The 25,113-nt window shown below is 43.1% G+C and overlaps 1 protein-coding gene across 3 annotated transcripts in view; it reads right to left on the bottom strand.

The window, feature by feature from the left end:
* Positions 1–15,415: 15,415 nt before the first annotated feature.
* Positions 15,416–25,113, bottom strand: part of MOB3B (MOB kinase activator 3B) — an 86,320-nt gene continuing 76,622 nt past the window's right edge. For all 3 annotated transcript variants that reach the window (XM_042829431.1, XM_042829432.1, XM_042829433.1), the window contains one exon: positions 15,416–19,664. In XM_042829431.1, the coding sequence (XP_042685365.1) occupies positions 19,635–19,664 (30 nt within the window). In that variant the 3' untranslated portion in view covers positions 15,416–19,634. The remainder of the gene's footprint in view (positions 19,665–25,113) is intronic.

Raw genomic sequence — 25,113 nt, 5'->3', positions numbered from 1 at the left:
GGCGTGAGAAACTGACCGGGGCTGTCGGAACACTTTCACAAAGGGACTGCAGCCAGAGTCGCCGAAACAAAGGTGACAGGTTGGATATTAGGAAAAACCTCAGAAGGAGCCGTGAGGCATTAGAACAGGCTGCACCACCTGGAGGTGGTGGAGTCACCGTCCATGCTGGTGTTCAAGAAGAAGGTAAATATGGCACTGAGGGATGTGGTTTAGTGGGCATGGTGGTGATGGGACGACTGGTGATCTTGGAGGTCTCTTGCAACTTCTATGATTCTATGAAAGCACCATCACTTTCACATGCTGTTCTGCACTCTTTTCCACATAGAGATCGAGTGAGCTTGAGTGCTGTCCCCCAGGCAACTTTAATTTCAGGTTGTCGAGGACAACTTCAAAATGCTGAAAACATGGAAGTACCAACAATAAAAAGAATGAAGAGGCTAACTGGAAATGAGCTGCTAACAGCCGCCTGCAGGCTAGTACTGTGGCTGGAAAAAATAAATATTAATAACTGGATATCAGAATGAAGAACTTGCGTAACTGCTTTGTATTTCAATATTGTGGGACAGAACTAATTTCAAAATGGATAATTTCTTGTATATGAAAGATGGTGAAAATGAATCGAAAGATCCCTGCATTGTGAGCTTGCTTCAGGAGGCCGCAGCCAAGCAGCTGCATGTAGTCTGTGACCTGGAAACCCCACTTTTTCATGCTCCGGTTCTTAAAATTTCTCAGTGGAGGTTTTCTGCAGAATCTACCTCTCCTTCTCTGACCTCTGGGTCAGAGCACTTTTCTTCCCCATGTCAGCAGTGTCAACAGCTGTATTGCTGCTCTTGGGTAGGGGAGGCAAAGTGTGATGTCATGGCAGAAGAGAGGAGAAAGAGAAAAATACAGTAGAAAACCTCCCTTAGAAAGATCTGCCAAGAGATGTTTTTCCAACAAGAATATCTGCCTCACTGTTGCCTGGGCCTGCATGTTATGGTATGCGTAGAAACAGCACACACGGCTGCTAATGACAAAACATTCCAAGTGCACACATCCTTTTCTATCTTTTCCAAAGAAAGGATACTTCTTTTTTCAAAACCCTGTTCCTTAATTTTAGCTCAGAACATATCTGTTCAGAAAATAAGTACTCCTTAGAGATGGCATCGCTCCATCCCTGTTCATCGTGACCAACTGATGGTGGCTGAATTTGTGTCAGGAAGGAACTGTGACGGTTTCAGCTGACCACATCTCCTATTAGAACATAAAGTTTATTCCATGCCGTCAGGAAACACTGAGTTACACGCTCAGTGAGTCACAAGCACTATTTCCAGAATCACAGTTGCTCATAAGCCAGCTCTTAAACCCTGTTGTGGCTGGCACTGAGATTATATTCAATTTCACCTTTAATTTGAGTCTTCAAACAAAGAGGTTCTACTGTGATGTGGTGCAATAGCAGCGACGAGCTCATCAACCGAGTTCATAAGAGGGACAGTTTCTGAGTCTGTGGGTTCCTCGTGTGAGCCGTCTGCATTCATCCCACTCTCTGCTGATCTCTGCTGTTCAGATGAGCGTCCAAAGGCATGACAAGTATTCCTGAGCCACAGAACAAAAATAATTACGTCATTCTTGCCCAAGGAGGTTGTGGATGCCCCATCCCTGGAGCCACTCAAAGCCAGGCTGGATGTGGCTCTGGGCAGCCTGGTGGCTGGTGGCTGGCGACCCTACGTACAGAAGGGAGTTGGAACGAGATGATCTTTGCGGTCCTTTTCAACCCAGGCCATTCTATGATTCTGTCATGCTATGTTTCTGACTAACATGATATTACACAGCCTGAGTCCTACTATCATGTCTGCCTCCACTTGCAGAGAGCTCAGAGGTGCAGTAAAGGGATCAAACAGCATGGACACAGCTCATGACTGGAAAACTCACCCTTTTTGCATTCTGCATTTTCTAAAAGCCACACAGAAACAGACCAGAAATATCAGGTAGATGGCAAGAGCTACAGATGACACAGCAAGAATTGCAGTCTCTTTTAAATCCTCTTCACTGGTTTCTTCAGCTGTGTTCCCTTGAATCAGATCAGCGTTGTCCGACACTACAACGGTAAAGCACATCACACCATCAGTACTCACACAGCCAATGTGCAGGGCAAACAGATTGCACCTCTACAGTCTGCAAACAAAAAATGAAAGCTTTCTAGTATAATGAATTGTTCTGCAAAAACACAAACTCATTTAACTGTAAGCAACTCAACCCCAATTATATCTTTTCCAGTCTTTCCACACACAGAGGGTAGTTCTGACAGAAGCTGAGCAGCTCCACAGGCTATAGAGACGTCAGTATTTTGAGCTTCATGACAATTCATTTTTGTATCTACTTGGAGATCAGGTCATCTTTGGGTCATGGATTCTGCATATTCTTGCCTCGCTGTGTGCAAAATCCAGCAGGGCTGCTACACTGCATCTCTGGTTGGCATCTCATGGAGAAAGACATGACCTGGATGGTGTCTGCTGCCACTGAAATAGGGAAATTGTACGCCCTTGTTCAGTCAGCAATAAGGTCTGTGGTGCAATAAAAAGAACAATTTATTTTCCAGTGCTAATTCGTTTGTTTCAACAGAAACAAGGGAGATTTATTGTGAGTCACTTAAAAGCAGTGAAATATTCCATGAGGATTTAAAATAATATGTCTGTGTCTGCTTATAAAAATTGGAATGTACGAGCTGACTTCCCTAATAAGCAGCACCAGATCTTCTGCTACAAGCACTGTAGAGTTTTTAAATGGTGACCCATTCACAGTTTAAAAAGAAAATCTTCATCTTTACTAATCCAGGTTTTTACGCGCTGTAACGGATGTTTAACTCTGTTTATTCTGTATTCAGTTATAGTTTATTAGTTCTAATATTAACATGCTTTACGCTTATAGTCATATAGGTATATTGGTATATCACATAGATAAGTATGGTGTATGCTGAGACAAATGACTCATATGGCAAATGCTAAGACGAACGAATCAGCATCGTCTAAGAATGCAGTGTTTAGCTTTAGTTAGAACTCACGCTTAAGACATCAGGATTATTAGGTTATAGTTTTTATATTAATAGGTCATAGGGTTATTAGGGTAGGATTATTTGGCACATTGTGATGTAACAGGGCAACGCTGAACTGAGAGGACAATGGCATGTATGGGTGCAATGCGGGGATTGCGGGGTGTACGCGATCAGGGTCCTCTCAGGTTGTAGTACATTGGCCTGTGCTTAGGGAGGGGGAAATGTAGTCCACTGAGTGGGCTGTGGCAGTCACCAGGGTCCACAGGGGCCCATGGCCCTTGGGAAGCCTTGGCAACAAACGTCGTGAAGATAAGAGAGAAGAACAGGTTAGACCAGATAAGGAGGAAACAAGAGATGCCACGTGTCCATGACCCATGTCATGGACGTGACCCATTCACAGTTTAAAAAGAAAATCTTCATCTTTACTAATGCAGGTTTTTGCTCTTCCATCTCTTTAAGAGACACAGAATGATAGAGCCGCACGATTCTATGTATGAGACATAAGCATTCAAAAATCTGGCTACTGGGTCTGAAATGCTTAAGATGCAGTAATAGTTCAGTATTACATGGGAAAGGAACAGGTTGGCCAGTGATGTGGTTGATGACTCGTCCCTGGAGACTTTCAAGGCCTGGCTGCATCAGGCCCTGGGCAGCCTAATCTAGCTGTGGTGTGGTGTCCCTGTTTATTGCAGGGGAGCTGGACTAGATGGCCTTCAGAGGATTCTGTATGATTATATGAAAAACCTTGCATTTAAGCAATAACCTTTTATCCTGCCTTTTATGATTCTATATAGGAACTTAGAATACACAGACACTGCTTCTAGGATAATTTCTTTCATCACAGTTTGTTTCATACAAAAAGTTTTGCTTATTAGCCCCTTGTTGAAAATAAAATTAGATTACTACATTTTTCTCAATTAATCAGAAATAGAAATAAGCTGATTTATTTTTCCAGACATAGAGTAAGCATAAACTGCTGTCTGAATGAATCAGGACAGGGAAAGAACACAGAATCTCAGAAGGCAAACTGAACCTTTGATTGCAAGCACACGTCTCCCATTCAGGCCAGCAGAAACTTAACTCCATCCATACATTTGTGAATGTTGACCACATTGCCTCAGTTGAAAAGTAGTAGTAAAATGTGCTCGGAGGTAGACAGAAAAATGAAAGGTACACAATCTGAGGCACTTTTCATGGATACAAGCATTTCTGCACACTCAGTACTTATTAGCATTGTGCTTTCCATAGTTTGTCAATGCGGATTAAGTTTCATCACCCACTGGCTCTGATGTTTCTACCTGCTAATATGTGTGCACCTTAAACATGTGAGGTCTGCCTCACGTTTTTCCTGTTCTGTGATTGTAGGATGAGAGCATGACAAAGACTCTCGACTTAAGGTTTCTTATTGATTTCATTATTGCTCATCAAATTTAGAATTGATGTCATTTCTTACAGTACTTAGTTTGGTAAATTCAAGTCATATTTAATCCTTTGCTGAATTCTTTACCATACCATTCAAAGCCTGCTCCTCACTGTAGTTCTGTAGGGCAGCGTTATGATACTGGGGTCCAAATCTGGATTCTGGAAAAGAAAAACAGCAGCCAACTGTTCTGTCTCAGGGATAATCAGAAAGTTCAACATTTGAGTGGAAAAGGAAGCAGAGGAAGCGTGCCTACAAAAACTGCCTCATGAGGGTCAAAAGTTTAAAAGACAGAAAATTAGAAATCAGGTATTTCTCTAGAAGACCTAGTTGGAAAAGTGGTAAGATGGCTTCCTTTAGGATAAGGAAAAAGCATTTTATTCTTTTGGGTTTTGCGGTTCTGCAGTGATTAAAAAACTGAGCATTTAAAATAGCTATATTAGGAACTTACAAACAACAGAAGAATATCTGATCTTGAGCTCAGTCATAACCAGATCAGAAGAGATTTGTTTAGTGTTGTGGTAGAAGCAACTAGATACACTAGTGCTAAACGCACAAGAGATAACACAACCCCAAAGAAAATGCCAATTAGCTGTTACCTAGTCTCTTTGCTTCCTCAGAAATCTTCTCCTCATCATCTCCTTCAGTGGAGAGGAAATTTGCTACAAGCAGTAATAATAAAGAAGCTGCAGTTAAGCAGGAACAATCTCATAGGGATAGAAACAATCTGCTTACAAAAATCCTCATCTCTACACACAGATTTTAAAGCAGTGCTGCGTTTGCAGGAGCATTTTCCAGTTTTGTGTGTGATTTTTCATGGCCCTGTGTGGAAAGCAGTGTATAATTTGCCTGTGGTGTGCTGAGTGGTACAGCATGGTTCACCTGAGACCAACTGTTTTGCTTCCTGACTGAGAACGATGATGAATATGTTACTTCCCATCTACAGCTGCCCACCCAGCAGAAAAATGCATTGCTGTTAGAGTCCACTTTTCTCATCCTCCAGTTGTTAGTGCCTAACAGAAATGCCTCAAAGCTATGACTTGGCCAGCACTGGAGTGGCCATGGACAATACTGTGTGTTGGCAGTACTGTGGCCTTACTTCTTTTCTACAGTTAATTCAGAAGTGGACTCTATAACCACTGACTGTGAACTCTGAATGATCACAAAGGTCATCAATAGGAAGATTATTAAACCTGGAAAAAAGAAGCAGAGCCCTGTAAGGACTGATCTATCACTGCAAGTCAAATAATACCGATGCATTTATTTTGCTGAAAGGTGAGAGGCAGGCAGGCTATTCATTCTCTCACCTGCCATTCTGTAATTTTGTTTAGCTGTTTGGACTTAGGGCTTCTTGGCACAGGCTTGGCACAAGCAGTTTATCCTCTTCTTAGAATAGCTGTATTGGTGGCAAATGAATGGGGCACAGGATGTAATTTAAGACGCATAACTGTCTGATAACTTTGCCCAGACAGTCTCTTTCTTGCGGACTTTATGACTACTTCATGTGACTTCATATACTTCTACTTACAATGCTCCTGCAAGTTCTGGAAACGCCTCCTTGACTGATCCTGCCCATCATCTAGGTGGAACACAAGTGTCATTACAGAGATGTCTAAATGAGTGCGTACCAAGTTAGACTCTTATTCTGGCCCTGTAGGTCTGGCGCTTTCTCAAGAGCACAATGGCAATATGACAAAAACTCTCATATCCAAGTGAAAAAGATGGCTTTCAAACTACCCAGGTGTGCTCTAATCGTTCGGTGGGTCATTAAATGCTGCCACTTTTAGAGAAAAACAAAACAAAGCAAAAACAGCCCCTGTGAAGGTTGCTACTTCCAATTCTCTTTTTCAGTACTGGATTCTGGTATTCTGCCTAAGATGCGATCAAGGAGTGTTCTGGAGGCCACATCTAATGCTTTTCCACCTCTAAATTTTGCAGTCCTGACCCTAAGGTGTCAGTACAGCTATACTTCATTTCATTGGTTTCTATCATCTCTCTTTTACCAGCATCATTATTAATTTTCCTTACCATACTCCCAACAATCTTCAGGAAGCGCTGCTACGCAGAAAATGAAACAACCACTTCATCAAATGTTGGATATTTTTAAACCTGTCTTCGCTGGTGGTTTGACAGGCTACAAAATCGGCTGCTGCAACAGATGACTAAAACTAGTGGGATAAATTATAAAGCAATATAGTTAACTTTTCCTAAATGCTGTGACTTGTTATTTAATAAGATCCCCATTTTAGAAGTACAGCTTCCAGCTGTGTGCATGTGCTGACACTGAAACGCTGTCTGTTTGCAGGAGTGTATGCTCTGGCACTGTGGCATTGTGTGGTTGCTGGAGGTGCTGGAGGAGCTCTATGCACTCCTGTACTTGCACACAAGCAGAACAAGTCTAGCTGTAGAGCAAGTTTGCAAAACAGCAAGGGAAGGGAATGGCTTTACTAAGCTCTCTGAAGAAAACCAGCATTTAGCAGTCAGAGGAAAAATGCCTTTTGCCTTTCTTTGTACCTAGCTGAACACAGCCTCTCTAATCACTTTTACCAGAAACAGGTTTTGATTGGCACACACCATAAAAAGGGAGAGGGAGCACCGCGAAGAGCAGTATGAGCCACATAGCGGACACAGAGCTGCTTCTCCAGGGTTCCTCAGCTGCTCCCTGTTGTAACCCCCCGACTGTGACATCATCAGGCGAGATCTGCACTGCTGGGTGGGGAAGCCCCACAAATACACGGGTGTAAAGGTGGCACCTGATGAAGATGTTACCACAGATTGAGCTGCGCAGGGCCCTGCGAATTCGCCAGGACTGAGCACCATTCCGTGCAAAGGCGCCGGCCTGACTTGTGGTTTTATGTAAGGGACGTATCTCCCTCTGCTGACTGCAGAAGAAAACGTCGCTCGGTGTTGTAAATAAAGAGCATGGAGAGGAAAGTGTTGCAAAACAAAACCGTGAAGAGGAAAAACAAAAAACAAAAACAACAACAACCTAAACCTTAACAGCGTGCCAGGAAAAGAGAATTTCATAGTTGGTTTATTTAGCCAACATTCACGTGGCGTGCAGCTGACCCTCACTATTCATATAAGCAAGAATTACAAAGCTGATGGAGGAATTCAGGGTGTTTGTGGTGCGGCACACAGAGTCCCAGCCTGCAGCTTCGGCCATTCATGGCCGAGTGAAACCAATCTTAAGCACAGTCACCCTTCTGGGAGGCACTCATTTCAAAGGGCAATAGCTGCCAGTTTTCAAATCTTGATCGCTTGAAGGCTTTTCATTAAAAGACATCATAGAGAAGAGCGTTGCTTTCCAGAGACAAAGAGAAGCTCAACCTCTCTCCTACACTGTCAGGAGATTAACAAGCCCTCCAGGCGGCTGGGAGGGGCAACAAGGAGGGGACCTGTATGAGTGTATACCAAGGCTTTGGAAGATGTTGGTGAGAGAATGCAGAGAGGCTGCTGGTGCCTGGCCTGTCTCAGACGTGCTGTCCCGTGTGACACCACTGAGCAGACCTGGAGCATGTCATCTACTGAAAATGTGTGGTACAGCATTTGTGCCAGCGCCTTCACCTGTGTGCACGCACGGCCAGTACAGCCAGTGAGTGGCAGCTGCACACAGTGGATTTCAGGTACCTTCCATTTCCTTGCAGTAGTCCTGGCAGACACACTATGCAGGTCTCTGCTTGCAGTTGCAGAAAAGATTCATGTTGCCTTTAACTAGGGGCACTCACCATTATTTTCAAAGCTGACATGCTAAGCTATCTTTTAGCATTAACAACAAATACTGAAATTAAAGCCAGGCATATGCATTTTGCTTCCTTACAGAAAATAATAGATGTGCATGACTGTATTAGTAGGCTTAATTTCAGAGCATTTGTTCTTAGCTGTCCTGCAATTGGCTTACAACAGCCTCATTGTCACTATGCCATAGATGACAGATTCTACTCCATTTTCATTTTTCATGAAATAATTATATGGCCTGTCATTTTAATGGATAAGCATTGCTACACGATTGAAGTTAATGAGAGAAAGCCTGTTAAATTTATGTCATGGCCTTTGAAAACGTATTGCTCCTTAGACATAAAAGCATGTTCTATTTAGGACCAGCTCTGCAGTTTTTCACACTTCTCAAGTTCTGCAGAAGAGGCCCAGACAAGTGGAGCTGATAGTTCCTCCCCACGCATGGAGTGCATTCCCAGGCCAAATGCTGTCCTCACCTGATCTTACCCAAAACCAGTAATGGGGAAGGTTCAAGAAATAGAAAGTACTGTGAGGAATTTCATAATAACCTGTGAAAAATAATTCTGCTCAGAAAACTATTAGTTCTGCTTCATTTTGAATATCAATCAGATAATTCAGTTTTCAATTATATAACTGCAAACACAGTTACATTGCATTTCACTTTTCACCTTTGTTCTTTCACTGGCTCCAACAAGAAGCTTTCCCCTTCACTCGCTGGCAGTACCGGTTGCTTGCTCTGTACCCCTCTTGTTCCTTTTGAGCAAGCAGCAGCCTTTTCTGAAGGTGGTACATAAATGCTATTGGCATACCATCATCCAGCCAAGATCTGTATCGAGGGTTAAACTTCAATCTACAAATCCACGTACAAGTACTGGTGCTCCCAGCCACTGGTGCCTTGCTAGCCACACCATAGGAATCAACTTACTAGCTCATGGGAAAGCAGTTAGAAAAAACATGATCAGTATTTGTATTTGAGAGCAAACTTGAGATTTTATGTTCTTCAGTGTTGCAAGCAGTTACTGAGAAAAAGGATGCGGCCTCCATCCCTGCTCTGGCAGCCAGGACCCCTGCTTTCACAAGGCACCATGGGGTGCCCCTGTGCTCACTTCTCGCCTTATGGCCCTGAGACAGAAGCTTTATGACAACTTGCAGAAGTGTCAGTTCTCATGAGCTTTTGGTTACTTTCAGGAGATTGAGAGGGTTAAAAAATAAATAAATAAACAAGCTAGGGGAAAATACACCTTTCCCCACCTTTTTCTGACTCACCCAGGCACTTTTAGCCAAAAATTCATCCCCCAGCTAGGCCTAGCTCCCCTTGGTTTTGGAACACACTACGCTCAGTTTTTCTGTTGAAATAAATGTAGAATCCCCTTTCACATACTAAGAGATACGCAAACTTCTCCAAGGAATCTGTGGAAAGGGGTTCTGCCAGCCTCTGTAAAGGGTTGAACTTCCCTCCCAGCTGCTTGCCGTGTTCACCTGGCTCAGTGTCCTGTTTTGTGTACTGCCTGCAGGTCACAGAGACTGCTACCACACCAGCTGTGAACAGGGGAATTCACAACCATACCTAGCATTACCTAGCACAGAAACCTGTATTGAAGGGTGGCTTGTCACTGAAACCTGCTCACTAAGGACACCAGCTCTGCTTCAAGGCTATATGCATCAGCTTAGAAACTCACTGTCATGCCGCGGTGTGTGAGAAAGATAAATGCAGTGCATTAAATGAATAGGATTTTGTTGTTTTTCCCTTTTTATTTTTCTGAAGAGTTTGTCTACTAAGCATGCTTTTTTTCTCCTTGTGCTTGATCATGCCATAGCTACCTAAAAAATTAAGCGAGCACGCAGATTAATTACATACAGTATTAACATGATTATTATGATCATAGAATCATAGAATGGCCTGGGTTGAAAAGGAGCACAACCGCTCATCCAGTTTCAACCCCCTGCTGTGTGCAGGATCACCAACCAGCAGACCAGGCTGCCCAGAGCCACATCCAGCCTGGCCTTGAATGCCTCCAGGGTTGGGGCATCCCCAGCCTCCTTGGGCAACCTGTTCCAGTGCCTCACCACCCTCTGAGTGAAAAACCTCCTCCTGATATCTAACCTAAACTTCCCCTGTCTCAATTTAAAACCATTCTCCCGTTTCCTATCATGATTCACACCTTCTTTCTCTCTCCTGTTTATATGCTCCCTTCAAGTATTGGATGGCCACAATGAGTTCTCCCCAGAGCCTTCCCTTCTCCACGCTAAACAAGCCCAGTTCTGAAAGGTGGAAAAGGGGCCCCAAACGAAAAAGGCAAAAAGAAGGTTTCACAGTAACTGAGAATAGGGGAGGGGATAGAGGGGGATACTTAGGAATAGTTTATAGAAGCAGGAATGTAGAGCTTGTTAGAGAAAGGGGGATAGCAGACACAGTCTGGGATAGTGAGGGGGATGAAGGCCATGCTGATAAGGTTTGAGACATCTGGCAGGGAGGTGATTAGATGTCCACAGAGTAAGACAAAACTAGTTTGGGGGATGCCCCCCCCTCCTCTGTCAGGAGTTATGGTGAGGAAGGTCAGAAGCCTTCACGAGAAAGATAACAAATTCTTCAACCCACGACCCACTACGCACGCACAGCAGGGGGGGGTCTGCATGCCTTGGGGTGTAATAAATGTGTATCCAAATTCTGGGAAACTATTGATTATGTATTAGTTTGGCCTATATCTGTAGCACAGTTTTTCTAGACAGTGTGCAAGCTTGGAGGAATTATCCCCCTTGCACCAGGGCTTTTGCACAGTTGCCAATAAAACATACCTTCTCTATATCCTTACAGGCTATAGGGTTTGATTTTCCACACGTCAGGTCCCTCAGTCTTTCTTCATAGGAGAGGTGCTCCAGCCCTCTGATCATCTTAGATGATCCTCTGGACCCGCTCCAAGAGCTCTGCGTCTTTTCTTGTGCTGGGGGCCCACTTTGGGTTTAGTGTGATGGCAAATGGGAGAAGAGGTGGTTTAACTCTGGGTCTTAACTCAGTAGATCTTACACGTGGGTGTAGAACTGATTCTTGTTTCCATTAGAAAAGGTAGAAAACACTTAGTCCTATGCATTGTGTAAATGGTAGCACCACTGAGCCAGAGGCTGCCACCACACTGTGAGATGCACCAACTTCAGTGGAGGTGGCTGTGTTCACACTTTGCTCCCTTCACACACTGGAGGATCAACACCTCTCAGCAGGCAGCTGAGTTGCTGCCCGTTGTATAGCAGAAATTAATGTGTCAGGTGCTCAAAGCTGAAGAAAACACAGAAGTGTCCTGGTTCGCAGAGCTGACTGGCCAGGCAGGATTTCCCAGTGCTCGAGGAGGACTCCATGGCCCAAGTCCTGATAGTGATACCATACAGTATCAGGAGAGGGGCTTAGTTTACTCCCCATATAATGAGATGCCACCTCCTCCTTCTAACTACCACCACTCCTTGTGTCATATTTGTTGCTGAATGGCCAGTAATTACATGGTATGTGGCTTTTAGGGATGTGAGTAACGTTGGTTTTCAGTTTGCTACTAATGGTACATGTGCACCAAGTGTGAATTGGATTACCAGCCAACTTACTTGTATTGCTTCTAACTGCTGTGATATATTAAACACAATCCAGGGGCTCGACTCATGAGGTCCACCTGCTGTATGTCAGAACTACTTTGTTAATCAGGCAGAGTTCTCTGTTTTTTGAAGCATCTCCTGCTGAGTTTGCATCACTTCTGCTTTATGCTGGCTCTGAGGACCATGAAGAGCAATGTGAAAAACAGGGAGGATGAATTCTGCTTTGCCCCCTGCTGTGCAGCAGCAGGGAGTGCCACGCATTGCATATGTGATGGAAATGATGCAACTGACAATGTTTCCCGGTGCTACAGGGAGTGCAGGCTGGCTGTGACACTTCCCCTGGCTGCTTCACTCCTCAGCTGGCCTAGGAAGTGGCTTCCATGAGCCAGGGAGCTGCATGCAGCAGAGAAGCAGCTCCTTCCCCTGACAGTGAATGTCTTCTCTTGCCTGGACGCTCAAAATGGCAGCAACAGAACAGATTCTGATGGTGTCATGCTGTGACCAGCACACCACTGCAGCTGGAGGCCACCAGTCCAGCCCACACCCAGAGCAGGGCCACTGAGCAGGTTGCTGAGGCTGTACCCAGTGGGATTTTTGGTATCTTTGGGGATGGAGACCCTACAGCCTCTCTGGGAAACCTGCACCGGTGTTCTACAGCACTAACAAAGGTTTTCCTTATGTTTGAATTTCCTGTACTTCACTTCGGGTCCAGTGTTTCTGCTAGAAACTGCTGATTCTTCTAGATGCCACTGAGAAAGGTCTGGCTCTCTGTTCTCCACTCCTCACACCTGGTATTTATACCTGAGGATGCCCCACTAGCCTCTCCAGGTTGAACCTGCTGACAACAGTCGGGCTAATTCTGTGTAAGGCAGCCCTGATGCCTCGGTCTCTGCCTCCAGGGAGGGCTGATGGGTCACGGTCATCTTAGTGACCACCAGGACCCCGGGTCACTTCCTGCCAGGCTCCTTTGCAGCCAGGTGCCCCCGGCATGCATTGGGTTGTTCCTCTCCATTGGCAAGATTCTGCACCTCTTCCTGTTGATCTTACGAGGATGCCTCTTCATTCAGCATGTAATGGGCAACTCTGCATGGCAGCAGATCTGTCCCATGTTACAGTATTCGCACGCTACCTTGAGTACCATCCTGGTATTCCCACCACTGGGATTCTTTCAGCTCTGCTGAGCTTCTCAGCTCCTTTTAGCAGCTGTTTTCCAGTCATCCACCAGTTAACATGCTAACCTTCAGCTCCATCAGAGACACCCAAAGTCCAGAAGCATGTGGTCCCAACCTATCCCACAGCTATCCTGAACCTCCTTTCCCTTTGCTTGCTCCCCTTCAGCTCTCTAGCTGACTCACATCCCACTTTCCCCATCTCCTTGCAGTGTCACGGGTCCCCCGACTCCCAGCTAAGTCCACATGCAGCAGACAGTTTCCGTTTTTCTCTCAGGCCTTCACTTCTTTCCGTGACCTACAAAACTCAACAAAGGCTCCTTAGCTTTGCTGTCAGGAGATGAAATTCTGCCTTCAGCTGGCTTGGCGACACCCATCTCTCTTGACCTGAGGTATCCCATCAGGAACCGACGGCAGAGCGCGATGCAGCTACCTGAGCCTGAGGAATGGTGGGCGAGGACAGCAGGCCAGCAGAGCACCAGGAGAGCCACTTGCATGGCCAGCCAACATCTGCTCCATTTCCCCTGGTGTCAACCCAGTGCCAGAGGGCTGCGTGGAAGCTGGATCATCAGCTGTGACTGATCTTAGCTGTCTCTAACTTCTATGAGCCTATCAGGAAATTTCATCCTGCAGTACAAATACCATCTGCATTTTTCTGTCCAAAGAAATAGACTCCAAACAACTTCACAATATTCCTCAAGATTACATTTCATTTATTCATGATATTTGGATTTTACAGCTTCATCTACTTAGGACTGATGTGAAAAATAATCTGGTGTTCTTTTAATGACTACAACAGTTAGTGTTGGTCTCTCTTCCAGTCGGTCTCTCTTACAGCTGCAACTTATTTAATAACAAACAGAACAAAAAGAGTCTAAGACACATCTGACATCATTAAAAAAGGAATCAAACAACACTGATTCATGTAGGAGGAAAAGGAATCAAGCACTTGTTTGTTAGAAATATCCCCTTAAAATAGCACAAGAAAAATACATATTCAATGGGAAAGCTCAGGACATGTATCTGTGCTTATCTACACACCGGGAATGCACACATGCACACCCACTGAAACATACCTGTGTGCATTCACACATACACGTGACAAATTCAAAAAAAGCAATTCAGTTTTTTTTCTCCTGGAAGAATATTGTAGTATCTCTTTGCTATATTATATCTATCTTTACAACAGGACGGAAAACTTACTAAAACAGAAAAGAAACAATTACTTCTAAGAGTTCCGACTTACTTGATTAAATCCTGAAAACCACTGCTTTTCTCATTAGTATAAAATACATCAAAAAGTGGTTTTGATCATGTTGGATCTAAATGTGTTTCACTACCAGGTTCTTACAACTCATTTGGCCTGCTTCGCCCTCAGAACTCTTAGTACAATTATTAAAATGCCTTCAAAATCTTTCAATATATGTGAAGTTTGATCACTGACCACTTGTGTTATCCCCCTCCTCAAAAATCCTCCCAAAATTTAAACATGTTATACAATAGCAAGTATATTCTTATTTTATATATAGTGCATCCTGCTTTGAAGTGCCAGCAGGTACTTGGAAAGAAAAAAACACATAGGAAAGACAAAAGCAAAAGAAAGGCATAGTCTCCTGCAGGATGGCTCCAGGACGTATAACTTGTTCAACCTAAGTCTAAAGGGGCTAAAGACCTTGTTCTGTATTTTCAAAAGAAAACAACTAGTTCTTGAAGCTTGATCTCCAGACTCAAAAGGTGGGTCCAGGTGAATCAAATGAGATTCAACTCAGCAAAGTGCAGAGTTTTGCACTTGGGCTGGAAGAATCCCAGGCATCCATACAGACTGGAAGGAGCGGTCCTTGAAAGCAGCCCTGTGGAGAAGGACCTGGGGGTCCTGATAGATGAAAAGCTTAACATGAGCCAGCAGTGTGCTCCTGCAGCTCGGAAAGCAAATGGTATCCTGGGCTCCATCAGAAGAGGGGTGGCCAGCAGGGACAGGGAGGTGATTGTGCCCCTCTACTCTGCTCTTGGGAGGCCCTGTTTGGAGCACTGTGTCCAGGTCTAGGTTCTCCAATACAAGAAATACAGAGAGCTGTTGGAGAGGGTCCAGAGGAGGCCACAAAGATGATCAGAGAGCTGGGAGCACTTCCACAGCAAAGACTGGCTGAGGGAGCTGGGCTTGTTCAGCCTGGAGAAAAGAAGGCTGCAGGGTGACCTCATTGCAGCTTCTCAGTACCTAAAGAGATGCTACAAACAGGAGGGGAATCAACTCTTTGAAAGGGCTGGTAACTGCAGGACAAGGGGAAATGGTTTAAGTTGAAGGAGGGAAGACTAAGGTTAATCTTAAGGGGTCAGGGAGAAGTTCTTTACAGAGAGAGAGTGGTGAGGTGCTGGCACAGGCTGCCCAGAGAGGATGTCCCATCCCTGAAGTTGTTCAAGGCCAGGTTGGATGGGGCCCTGGGCAGCATGGTCGAGTGTTAAATGGGGAGGTTGGTGGCCCTGCCTGTGGCAGGGGGGTTGGAGATTCATGATCCTTGAGGTCCGTTGCAACCAAGGCATTCTATGATTCTATGATCTAAATTTCTGTGGTGGAGAGGCGGCTGCCTTTGGCTGGAAACAACCTGGAATCCTAATTAATAAGAACGATGAAGACCTGAGAGGCTATCACTAATTGTGGTCCGGATACTTGCTCACAAGGGCACCATTCTCTCCGTGTCCTCTCCACACAGTCCTGGGAACATGCATGATTACTGTGATGGTGTTTACCCCTTAGGTTTCTCCGTGTCTTCCTTAAGTGTAAATAGGTCTGAGTTACATTTTTTTTCTCCTGTCCTCCTGCCCTGTTCTTAACAAATGCACTGGTCAGCAGAATTAACCACGACTGTTGTATGGCAACGAGTTTTGCTGCTTAGAGCTTGAGTTCTCGGAAAAACTCAAGTTTTCACCTTTTCTCATATACAAAAGGAAATAATCAATTTCACTGCTGCTGAAAAGCCTCCCTTTCTAGTCCCTGTAACTCCATCCTTCACTAAACATAAGGGAAGTTAAGATCTTTTTCATATTAGATTTGTTGCTACAGTCTAGCACTAACCTACATTCACACAAAGCAGAAGTTCATCACAAAATCTCTTATGGCAGAGACGAATCAATGAAAGCTATTAATCAGTCTTTAATCACTGAAGGCAAAATAAAGGTGGCTGTGGCCTTTATCAACTGAAGTGATCCCACTTAGAGTGCCTTGAAGCTCAGTACTAAGAACACCTCTTAAGATAGTTGCCAGACTCACAGGATTTTTTCTAGGTATGAAAAAAAGAAAAAAAGATCTTATTGAAAGGCAAGAAATAAAGCAAAACTAAACATAGTTCCAGAACCACATGAAATGCTAATAGGACACACGCTGGAGAATGATTAGGAAGACACATAAATGGTAAGGTCAAGTAGAAAGATTTTCTCAGTAGGTGGAATGCACATTTTGCATACCATCACATTTAAAATAGATTTCTCTTGACATATCCTGAGGAATCACATAAATCAGGACCTGTGATCAACACCCAGAACAAGAGTCATCTGGATGTGGCCCCAAGCAGATTGCTGATAAAGCTGGAATGCCTCAGATCTGGATCCAACAGGCTGCTGCCCCTCTCTCCTCCAGGGGAAGAGTAACTTGACATATTCATGTAGCAATGCCACGTTCCAGACATTATTCATAACAAGATATCAAGTACCAAGCGCGGGAAATGGAGAAATGGCCCATGGCACAGGATGGCAAGGCCAGGGCAGGATACCTCAGCAGTGAAAGTAGTACTTGTTGGGAAACATTTGGCCAAGGACCCAACCCTGCCATCTGGAGGAAGTGTATTTCATCATCTAGCAAGTTTCAATTTGGCTTTGGATGTTTTCCACAGCAAACACAGCTCAACAGATTTGCGATGCCCAGGCATCACACCGCCCTTAGCGTGGCACAGATAAAAAGTGAAGAGGCTGCCAAAAGGCCTCTGCCCTACTACCTACACACAGAACTTGGGCCTGTGCCTGTCACAACACCGGTGGGACCGACAGAAAGAGCTCAGTGCTCACAGAGAAAACTCAAGCTGGGGCAAAACTCCACCTTCTTCCCATCAGAGCAAACCACCAAACCAAGTGCATCGTGTGGTGGTTTAACTCCTGGGTTGAAATCCCTTTCCAATTAGACTCGTCAGGATTTTGGCCCTGGCAAACACAGATCCTCTAGGATTCCACAGTGAATATTCCCTCCTTTGCCTCCTAATGCTAGAAAAGGAAACACAAGAGCCAAGGAAACTGAAAGATGGTTTTAGAAAAATAAACACATTCCAACAAAGAACTTTTGCAAACATGCTGAGATTAACGCGTTTATAAGGTTATTCAAAAGTAATTCAAAGTAAATGGGAGCAAATTCTTCTGCATTTCCAGACATCGCTACAGTAATTGGACTCAAGACAGCTTATGGTAAGGACCAGAACAAACTGAAGGACAGATTATTTTATGCAAAAATACTGTTTCTCAATTTCTGCAATGGCACCTTGACCGTTATGTTAATCTTTAATACACAGCACTGCAGTACTGCCCAGCCATAGGAAGAGAAGATGGGAACTGGCAACAGTGAAGTTCAAGTACACTGTATCAACTACAGCTCCAGGTCCAACAGGACAATGACCTGACAGGCTTTGGAGAAGGTGTAAGAAACCTTTTCAGATGTAATCAAGGCTGCAATTCCACACATATCCGTGTAGCCTTCTTCCAAGGACACAACATTTATCATTACATCTAAAAATGAAGCAGCTAAGCCCAGCAATAGCTTTGGCAATGAATACCACTAGACAGTTATACCATGCCCGAGTGCCAGCACCCCAGAGGTGTTATGTCGTGCAACCCACAAAGAATAAACCTGACTGAAAAAAACACTGGAAGAGGAAGGACACTTCAGCCTACTTCCCTGAAAGCAAAGGATAGCGCTCCTTGTGTCATTCTAAAGATGCAGAAAAGTCTCCACCTAGCTATGCTGAATGTTCACAGACAAAAGCCATTTCTCCCAGCAAGAACAGGATCACCAAGATTTATAAGCTCTATTTTAAGCAAGCAAGCAAGCAAGAAAGGCAGAATACACGACAACATGAACTACAAAGGGATTGTGGTTATTCTTAATCACTGCTACACCTCTATTTTCTAATGTTCCAATCACTGGATACTCCATGAGATTTCATTCTGATAATGTCTCAGAAAAAGTAAACATACCTAACTTGCTTGTAGGGAAGGCAGCAATAGGGTTCAGCACTTAAAAAGGAAAGAGTAATCTTTCACAATAACAAAAATGTGCAAAATTCATCAGAAGGCACAGAATACGTAGGTGTGTTCCATTCAATCCCCATTTATTCAGCTAAACCTCTCCTGCGATCTGCTAAGTATTGCTTTTTGCTTCTTTTTTTTTATTTTTTTTTTAAGAAAGCCTTTCATCAGGGTATATTTGACACAGAAGACTGGATCTACGGTGTTTACATCCCTCCAGGCTGTTTACCAATGTGTTAAGTTGGACTAAGAACTGGGGAGAAATATTCTCCAGTGCAGAAATAAGGCCACACTGCTAGCACAATTCAGATGCAAAAGAGTCCTTTGCTCAGTCCCTCCTGGCCTGACAGTTACACTATTCTTTACTCATCTTTACTCATCTTCTTCCCAGTTACCGAAATTAAATTTCTTTTCCCCTGAAAAGATTAAACATTTGGGAGAATGAAAGCTGTCCTTCCTCTAAGGGGATCACAGGACATCAAGTTACATCACGCACTGGTGCACTTTGTAGGGTATATCAGGAAATGCTGACAATATAGTTGCTTTCTTATGTAATGCAGAAGCACTGAGCAGATTTGCTGTCAGTCACAGTAAGAATTTGAAGACAGACATCAACATTGCAGGGCTGTGTCTGGAGCTCCTGTAGCTGAGATCAGAGCTGACCCTCCATCACCCCATTAGGAATTGCAATGAAGCACAAGCTGTTGATGAGGTCAGCAAGGTCAGGGCTAGATCGGGCTCGAAGTAACCTGATGTCCTTGCAGATGTTCCTTTTGATTGCAGGAGAGTAGGACTACCTGAACTCTCAATGTCCCTCTCAACACAAACAATTCTGCAATTCTACGGTCAGCAAAAGGACGGGGCTGTGTTTGTGGAAACACAAGGCTCTCTGGCATTTGGGAACAGCAGCCAAGCCTTGAGTGGTCTGGTGATGGATGGGAGATGTTCAGGTAAGTTCTCTGTAACTCCAGACTGACTTGATATTCCACTTCATTTAGGAAACAAAGCATAAACTGAGGAGCAAAATAAAAAGAAAACAACATTGCAGGTAGTAATAGTTTCATTTGAATACAGTGGATCCGGAGGTCAGCCCAGGGACCTGAATTTCAGTGGGCTTTAGCAGCAGGAACATGGTCAGTCATTACGTGCGCCTCAAGAGGTTCTTAGCCTTAATGAAGAAGCTAGGATTAATATGAAGTCGATTCTTCTTTCCCTCACGTCGGCCGGATGAGGTTCCTAGCAGCATACTCTGGGTTAGGAACACTGACAGTAGTGGAAAACTTTTGTGAAAGTAACTGCAGTTCCCATCTTTTCTGCTTTCTTGGATTGAAAGCAGATGCATTCTGCAAAGGCTGCCATGTTCTGGAACTCTGCAGCAAGGATGAAACTGGACATGTTCTCTTCCGTGAGTGGCTCTTCAGTGACACAACCTGGTTGTCATCTCCTTCTGTAAAACAAGAAGGGAGAATTAAAATGCAAAGGACGTTTGTTTAAAAATTTGCACACACCTCTTCCCAATTACCACTTCTGCATTTGTGCCAATTTACACAGCTTTATATGCCACCATGTTTCTGCTCCTCTCTGTCAGTTTCAAGGTGAAGATAATTGGCAATTAGCATGCTGTGTTTTGTCACTTTTGACAGCTTTAGTACCTTGCTAATTTCCTATCCAGACCATGTAAAAGGTGCTGCATCCCACACATAACAAAGTAGTCAGGCAGGAAGCCTTTTAACTTAATGCAAGGAACAGGATTCCAACTCTTGTCACTGCACTTGCAGCCAACAGGAAACAGGGAAATATAATGTTTACCCAATTATTTCTGCCGACATATGGACACAAAAGGCAAATCGTTCTAGGACTCAACCAGCTCTGTGGAATTTGATTCTAGGATGGGGTCTTGTAGCATTCAGACCGTATTTGGAAATGGGGGTTGGCATCCACTGCAGGATCTGATTTGACTTGACGTGAATTAAAGGCAATTTGATCCAGCAGCTGACTACTCTGTTCTATAAAATCCTTCATATTTCTCCACATAAACTGTATAAAAGAGTATCAGATGGCCAGTCACTTTGTCACTTTCCTGACTTTCTGTCAGAATTCAGATGTGAAGATGTGATTTGCTCTGAACAGAGGGCAACTCTTCTTTACAGAGTAGGGACAGCTGCATGTTAAGATCCAAAAGCCTGCTATTTCATAAGAGTTTTGCCAAAAGGTGTATAAGTGAGAGAACAAGTCCCAGATTTGACCTCAGGGTTGAAAGGCAGAAGCATGTAAGTGCCACTAAGGCTGTGCAGCTTGTCCTTACAGCTCCCCTCTCATGATGTCTCCAGACCTGTATAGCATTTCCTCTGGAACATCTATTGATGTACATAAAGTTGTCAGAATTTTCTGAAACTCCCCCTAGATTGCTTGAGTAATTTGTTGTCATTCGTAACACAACCTCATGTAAAAGCCATCTGGATAGTCTTGTATCTCCACATTACTCTGGGCTAACTAGATCATTTAGTTACAAAATAAGTGAAATTGTTGGATTTTTTTTTTCCTTTCCAGTTTTAATTAGTTTTCATTTCTAGCTGATTACAGACTGATTACAGAACGGAATACTGTTATTTACTATTGCTACAAAGACAACATAACAGATACAGCACTTATAGTCCAAACTCGTAGCTGCTTTTCCCTCAAATTTGTTACAGATGACACAGATAAATGTTCATAGAAAACTCTGTCTGCCATTTAATTTCCTGTTAAATGTTATTTTAAAAATAACAAACAAACAAAAACAGCCCAGGATTATTCCTTCAAAGCAACAAATAACAAATGTGGAACTTAACTATAACCCAGCACACATAGGATATGACAAAAACTTGCTTGGAAGCAGTCCTTCTTTTCAAAACATACGTTTTCATCCTCAGATTTGACTAATTTATTTCCCTTATCTGAAGATTCATTAGGTGCTAATGCTTCTTGAGGCAGCAGTAATCCTACATGTCTGCACTGCACGTGCAGTGACCATGCAGGTCTGTGAGGTGAAGCACAGCCACTTTGTCCTGCAGAGCCGCTGAGAGGATGTTGGCAGCTGGGCAGCAGCATCCTCTCTACAGAAAAGCATCAGGGTTGTAAGGCAGGCAGCACCAGGCACTTTGTAAACTTGGCACAATAAAACACTGAAAGCGACTCATTCAACATTCAAAATACATTTCCATTCCTACTTTAGGGAAAAAAAAATAGCATCAGAGGTAGGAACTGAGACACAGGCAAAGGAAGAGTAGGATTGTCTGTAAACTAGAGGGCTCTACAACAGTGAGTGCCTACATCGTTTCACTATCAATGAACTGTAGCTGCAGGTTTTTCTTTGTTCAATTATCACTGACTGTACACTTAGAACACCATTCCAAACTTTGCTATTAGTAGAGAATTTACCTTAGTGTAACACAAATTCTGCACACACCTGTTCTTCTCCTTGCTCCTGCAACATTGCTTGGTTGAACAATGAGATCAGCAGTCCCTGAAATCCACCGTCTTCTCCCCAACTCCTGTTTCCCCCATCCCATCATGACAACATTGCAGTACAAGACTCTGCAGTTTTATCCCTGCTTCTACTTTAAGAGCCTTCTGTTCCTGCACTGGCTTGACTTGGCTTGGTTTGGTTTGGTTTGGGCAACTTATAAAAGTCAGAACATCCTTGAAACTTAAAGGCTTCCGTGTCGACCTAATCTGTTATGGGTAAATGAAGGACACAGCAATGTAGAACCACAGTCACACTGCATTTCTGCACACATGTGTATACACTTTAACTTATTTCAGGCAAGGAGCTGGAAATGCTTCTCTAAAAAAAAAAATAATCACTATATTTAGAAGCGTGGTTTGGTACATGCTTTGTGGAAGGGAGGAAAATAAACAGGAAATAGTTTCTCAAGGAGACTGTTGTGTAGCTGTTACAATTATGAACCAGCTAACTTCTGTCACAGTGACAGTGTGAGGGAAAGCAGCGTGCTTTTTGTAAGCATCTTCTCCTGTAACGTTCTGCAGAACTGAACACACATAGCACTGCCCTCAGCAAATACCCACAGCCCAGTATTCAGCAGAGTTTCTTCAGAACTCCAGAGTATTATTCTGTGTTGCTGCATTCAGACCTGTACCTTCTCCCATTTTTAGATCACACAATTAATTCCAATAATGAAGGCATGAGTGGAGCTTTCAAAGAAAGTAGAAAATAAAACTTTGGCCCAATATGTCCAGAAACCAGTTGCTAAGGAGCATTTAAGAAATAACTTCTAAGTAACTTTAAGAGAAATGTTCTTTGTCAAGTTCTTAAAGTACTCTCTCATTTGCCCTGGCAAGCCACTCTATAAGTATCACAAGTCCATCTGTTTCCTTAGCATATGTGATTTCACAGAAGGATACATTCCTTCCTCAACTGCTTTCAGGAAGAATCAACATGATTTCCCAGAAGAAAGAAAGGAAGCAGCACTGAATCTTAAAAGGGTAATCTTTATCTCTGATAGATGCTCAGTCCTCCCCTCTCACTTTTGTGCTAACATGCTGGACAAATACATTTGGCACAGAAGTCTGTAACTAAGTGCTTTCATTTCTGCTCTCCACTTCATCTTCAAATGAAGTGGAAAAAGAATGGGAAAAATCCCTCTGACATCTTATAGAGTTAATGAGTAGCTGAAGAAAAATTTTTTTAATGGGACAAACCTACATATAGGGACATGCTGACATGAGTTACACAAAGAATGAGTTCCCCACTAAAGAACAACATTCTTCTAAGAAAATAGTTTTGCTAGACTTGTGTGGTGAGTCACAGCAGTATCCAAAACATAAGGTGCAAACATCTTACACTAGTAGCAGAATTCAATGGAAGCAGGAGGGATCCACGTCCATCTGAGGCTAAAACTGTTGGGAAAGTGGATGAATACACATGGGTTACAGTATGAACAGCAGCACTGTAAAAACACCTGGAAAATTAACCAATGCAATGACATTAGACATGAAGGCACTCATGCAGCACCAGCATCCCTGGGAGAGCTTTCTGCTACCTGCTCCCATGAGGAAGAGGGAAATCCATTGGATTCCCAGCAGTACATGGAGAGGGAGGATTTGCAGTATGCCCACAGGACATCCTTCAGTCACAGACATTCAGAACCACAGAGTAAGTGAAGGAGCAAGCAAAAGGCATAAGAGAGCATTTACATGCTGTTCTCTGAAGCACAAAGGTCTACAACTTTTGCTACCCTTGTGGCTGTTCTTTCTTCACAAAGACTTCAACAACGGACAAAGCAACATGTGGACAAAGCTTAGTATCCTGGTCACAAGAGGCTGTTTGCTGTGGAATAACAAATATCTCCTGGTCTGAGATCCAGTGCTGCACAACAAATCTATATTCAGATGGCAAGTTAACCAGGATAGGAATGGTGAAACCACATTTGTAACAATTTGTTACTTAGAAAACTTCTTTTTCTGGCATTTTTAGTTAGAACCTTGTCTTGGATCCTCATTTCCAAACTGCTTTATCCAATGTTATTTTTTTTTAATTTCCTCCATGTTTTTCAGTTGCCCCATCTTTTTACACCACTAGGAAGAAAATGATGGTCTGGCAACTGATAGCAAATAGGCATACTGATCATCCAAGTATTCAGGCTTCAGAACTTCTGCTTGAAGAAGTCTCAATTATGGTGATGCTTGGGACTTTAAACATGTTGCTTTTGGCTCTAAGGTCATGAAGACCAAATAATAAATACTAATGCTATCTTTAGTATAAAATTTTGCAGATTTTCTTTTTTTTCAGAACATGTAATTCCATCACTATGACCTATAATTCTTTTTTTACACGATGTTTTACATTAAGTTATTTTGTACACTAACATATCTTTTCAAATGACACAATATTTTCTTTTTTTTTTTTTTTTTTTTTTTTTTTTAACGACCAAGTTTATGTGGCACTAAATTTCTTCCTTTGGCTGTGAGAAAAAATTCTGCTTCTTAGCTTTCTGGTAGGTCTGGGTTTAAAAAGAATAACAAAAGGCCAACCCAAAACTCACTATTACCAGAAAGAAACACTTAAGAAGTACTGTTCAAATTGTGAAAATATACATTTTTACTTAGATCTAAAAGCTTTCCTGAACCTTATGCTTCTTAACGTATTCACAATTGCCTTGTTATGCAAGCAAGAGTATGGGATTATATCATCAAGTGCTACAGAAAAGAAAGAAATGATAGACATATTTTCAATACCCATCCAAAATTTCAAGTTGATTTGAGTTTAAGGAATACTAAATTTTGCTGCTTCATAAAGCAGTCTTCTGTTTCTGAAGACTGACATCATTCCAGCAGTGGAACACCCCCTTGCATCAGTCTAGCAAGGGCAGCTGACTGACTCTACGCAGAGAAGCACAAGGTATGACATTTTGTTGAAGGGCCCTAACAACGCAGTGTAACAGCTGAGGTGCTAATGCAGGACACAGGTATTTCCAAAACCCAGGAAGCATGTGGGATTCCCATCATTCTTCTCACAGTTTTGGTGAAAAATCACCACTGCGTTTTTCTGTTCTTTTATCTTAGTTAACATAGCAAAGTCAGATATTCCCCATGCTTACCGAACAAGCACAAATAAAATACTGAATATGCAAGATTCACATTTGCTCTTCAGAAGCATTAATTAAATAATAATGAAAAAGATTTCTTGACTACCATTCCTTTTCTACCACTGAAATGTTGTAGCAGTTCCCTATAACATGACCTGAAAAAACTGCAAAACTATCAAAGGGATGCTATTTGTAGTTATTTTCTCTTCTAATGTTTTGCAGAACTGAACACGTTTGGAGGTCTAAGCTCCTTCAAAGTTTCCTCTTCTTACTCTATTCTGCACTGTTACCCGTAACTCTTTCAATCTG

Source organism: Centrocercus urophasianus, unplaced genomic scaffold (assembly GCF_019232065.1).
Source record: "Centrocercus urophasianus isolate 14NV4802_14NV808 unplaced genomic scaffold, USGS_Curo_1.0 seq_31, whole genome shotgun sequence".
Lineage (NCBI taxonomy): Eukaryota > Metazoa > Chordata > Aves > Galliformes > Phasianidae > Centrocercus > Centrocercus urophasianus.
Note: the sequence above shows the minus strand (reverse complement) of the source record. Positions and strands in the feature narration are given on the sequence as shown.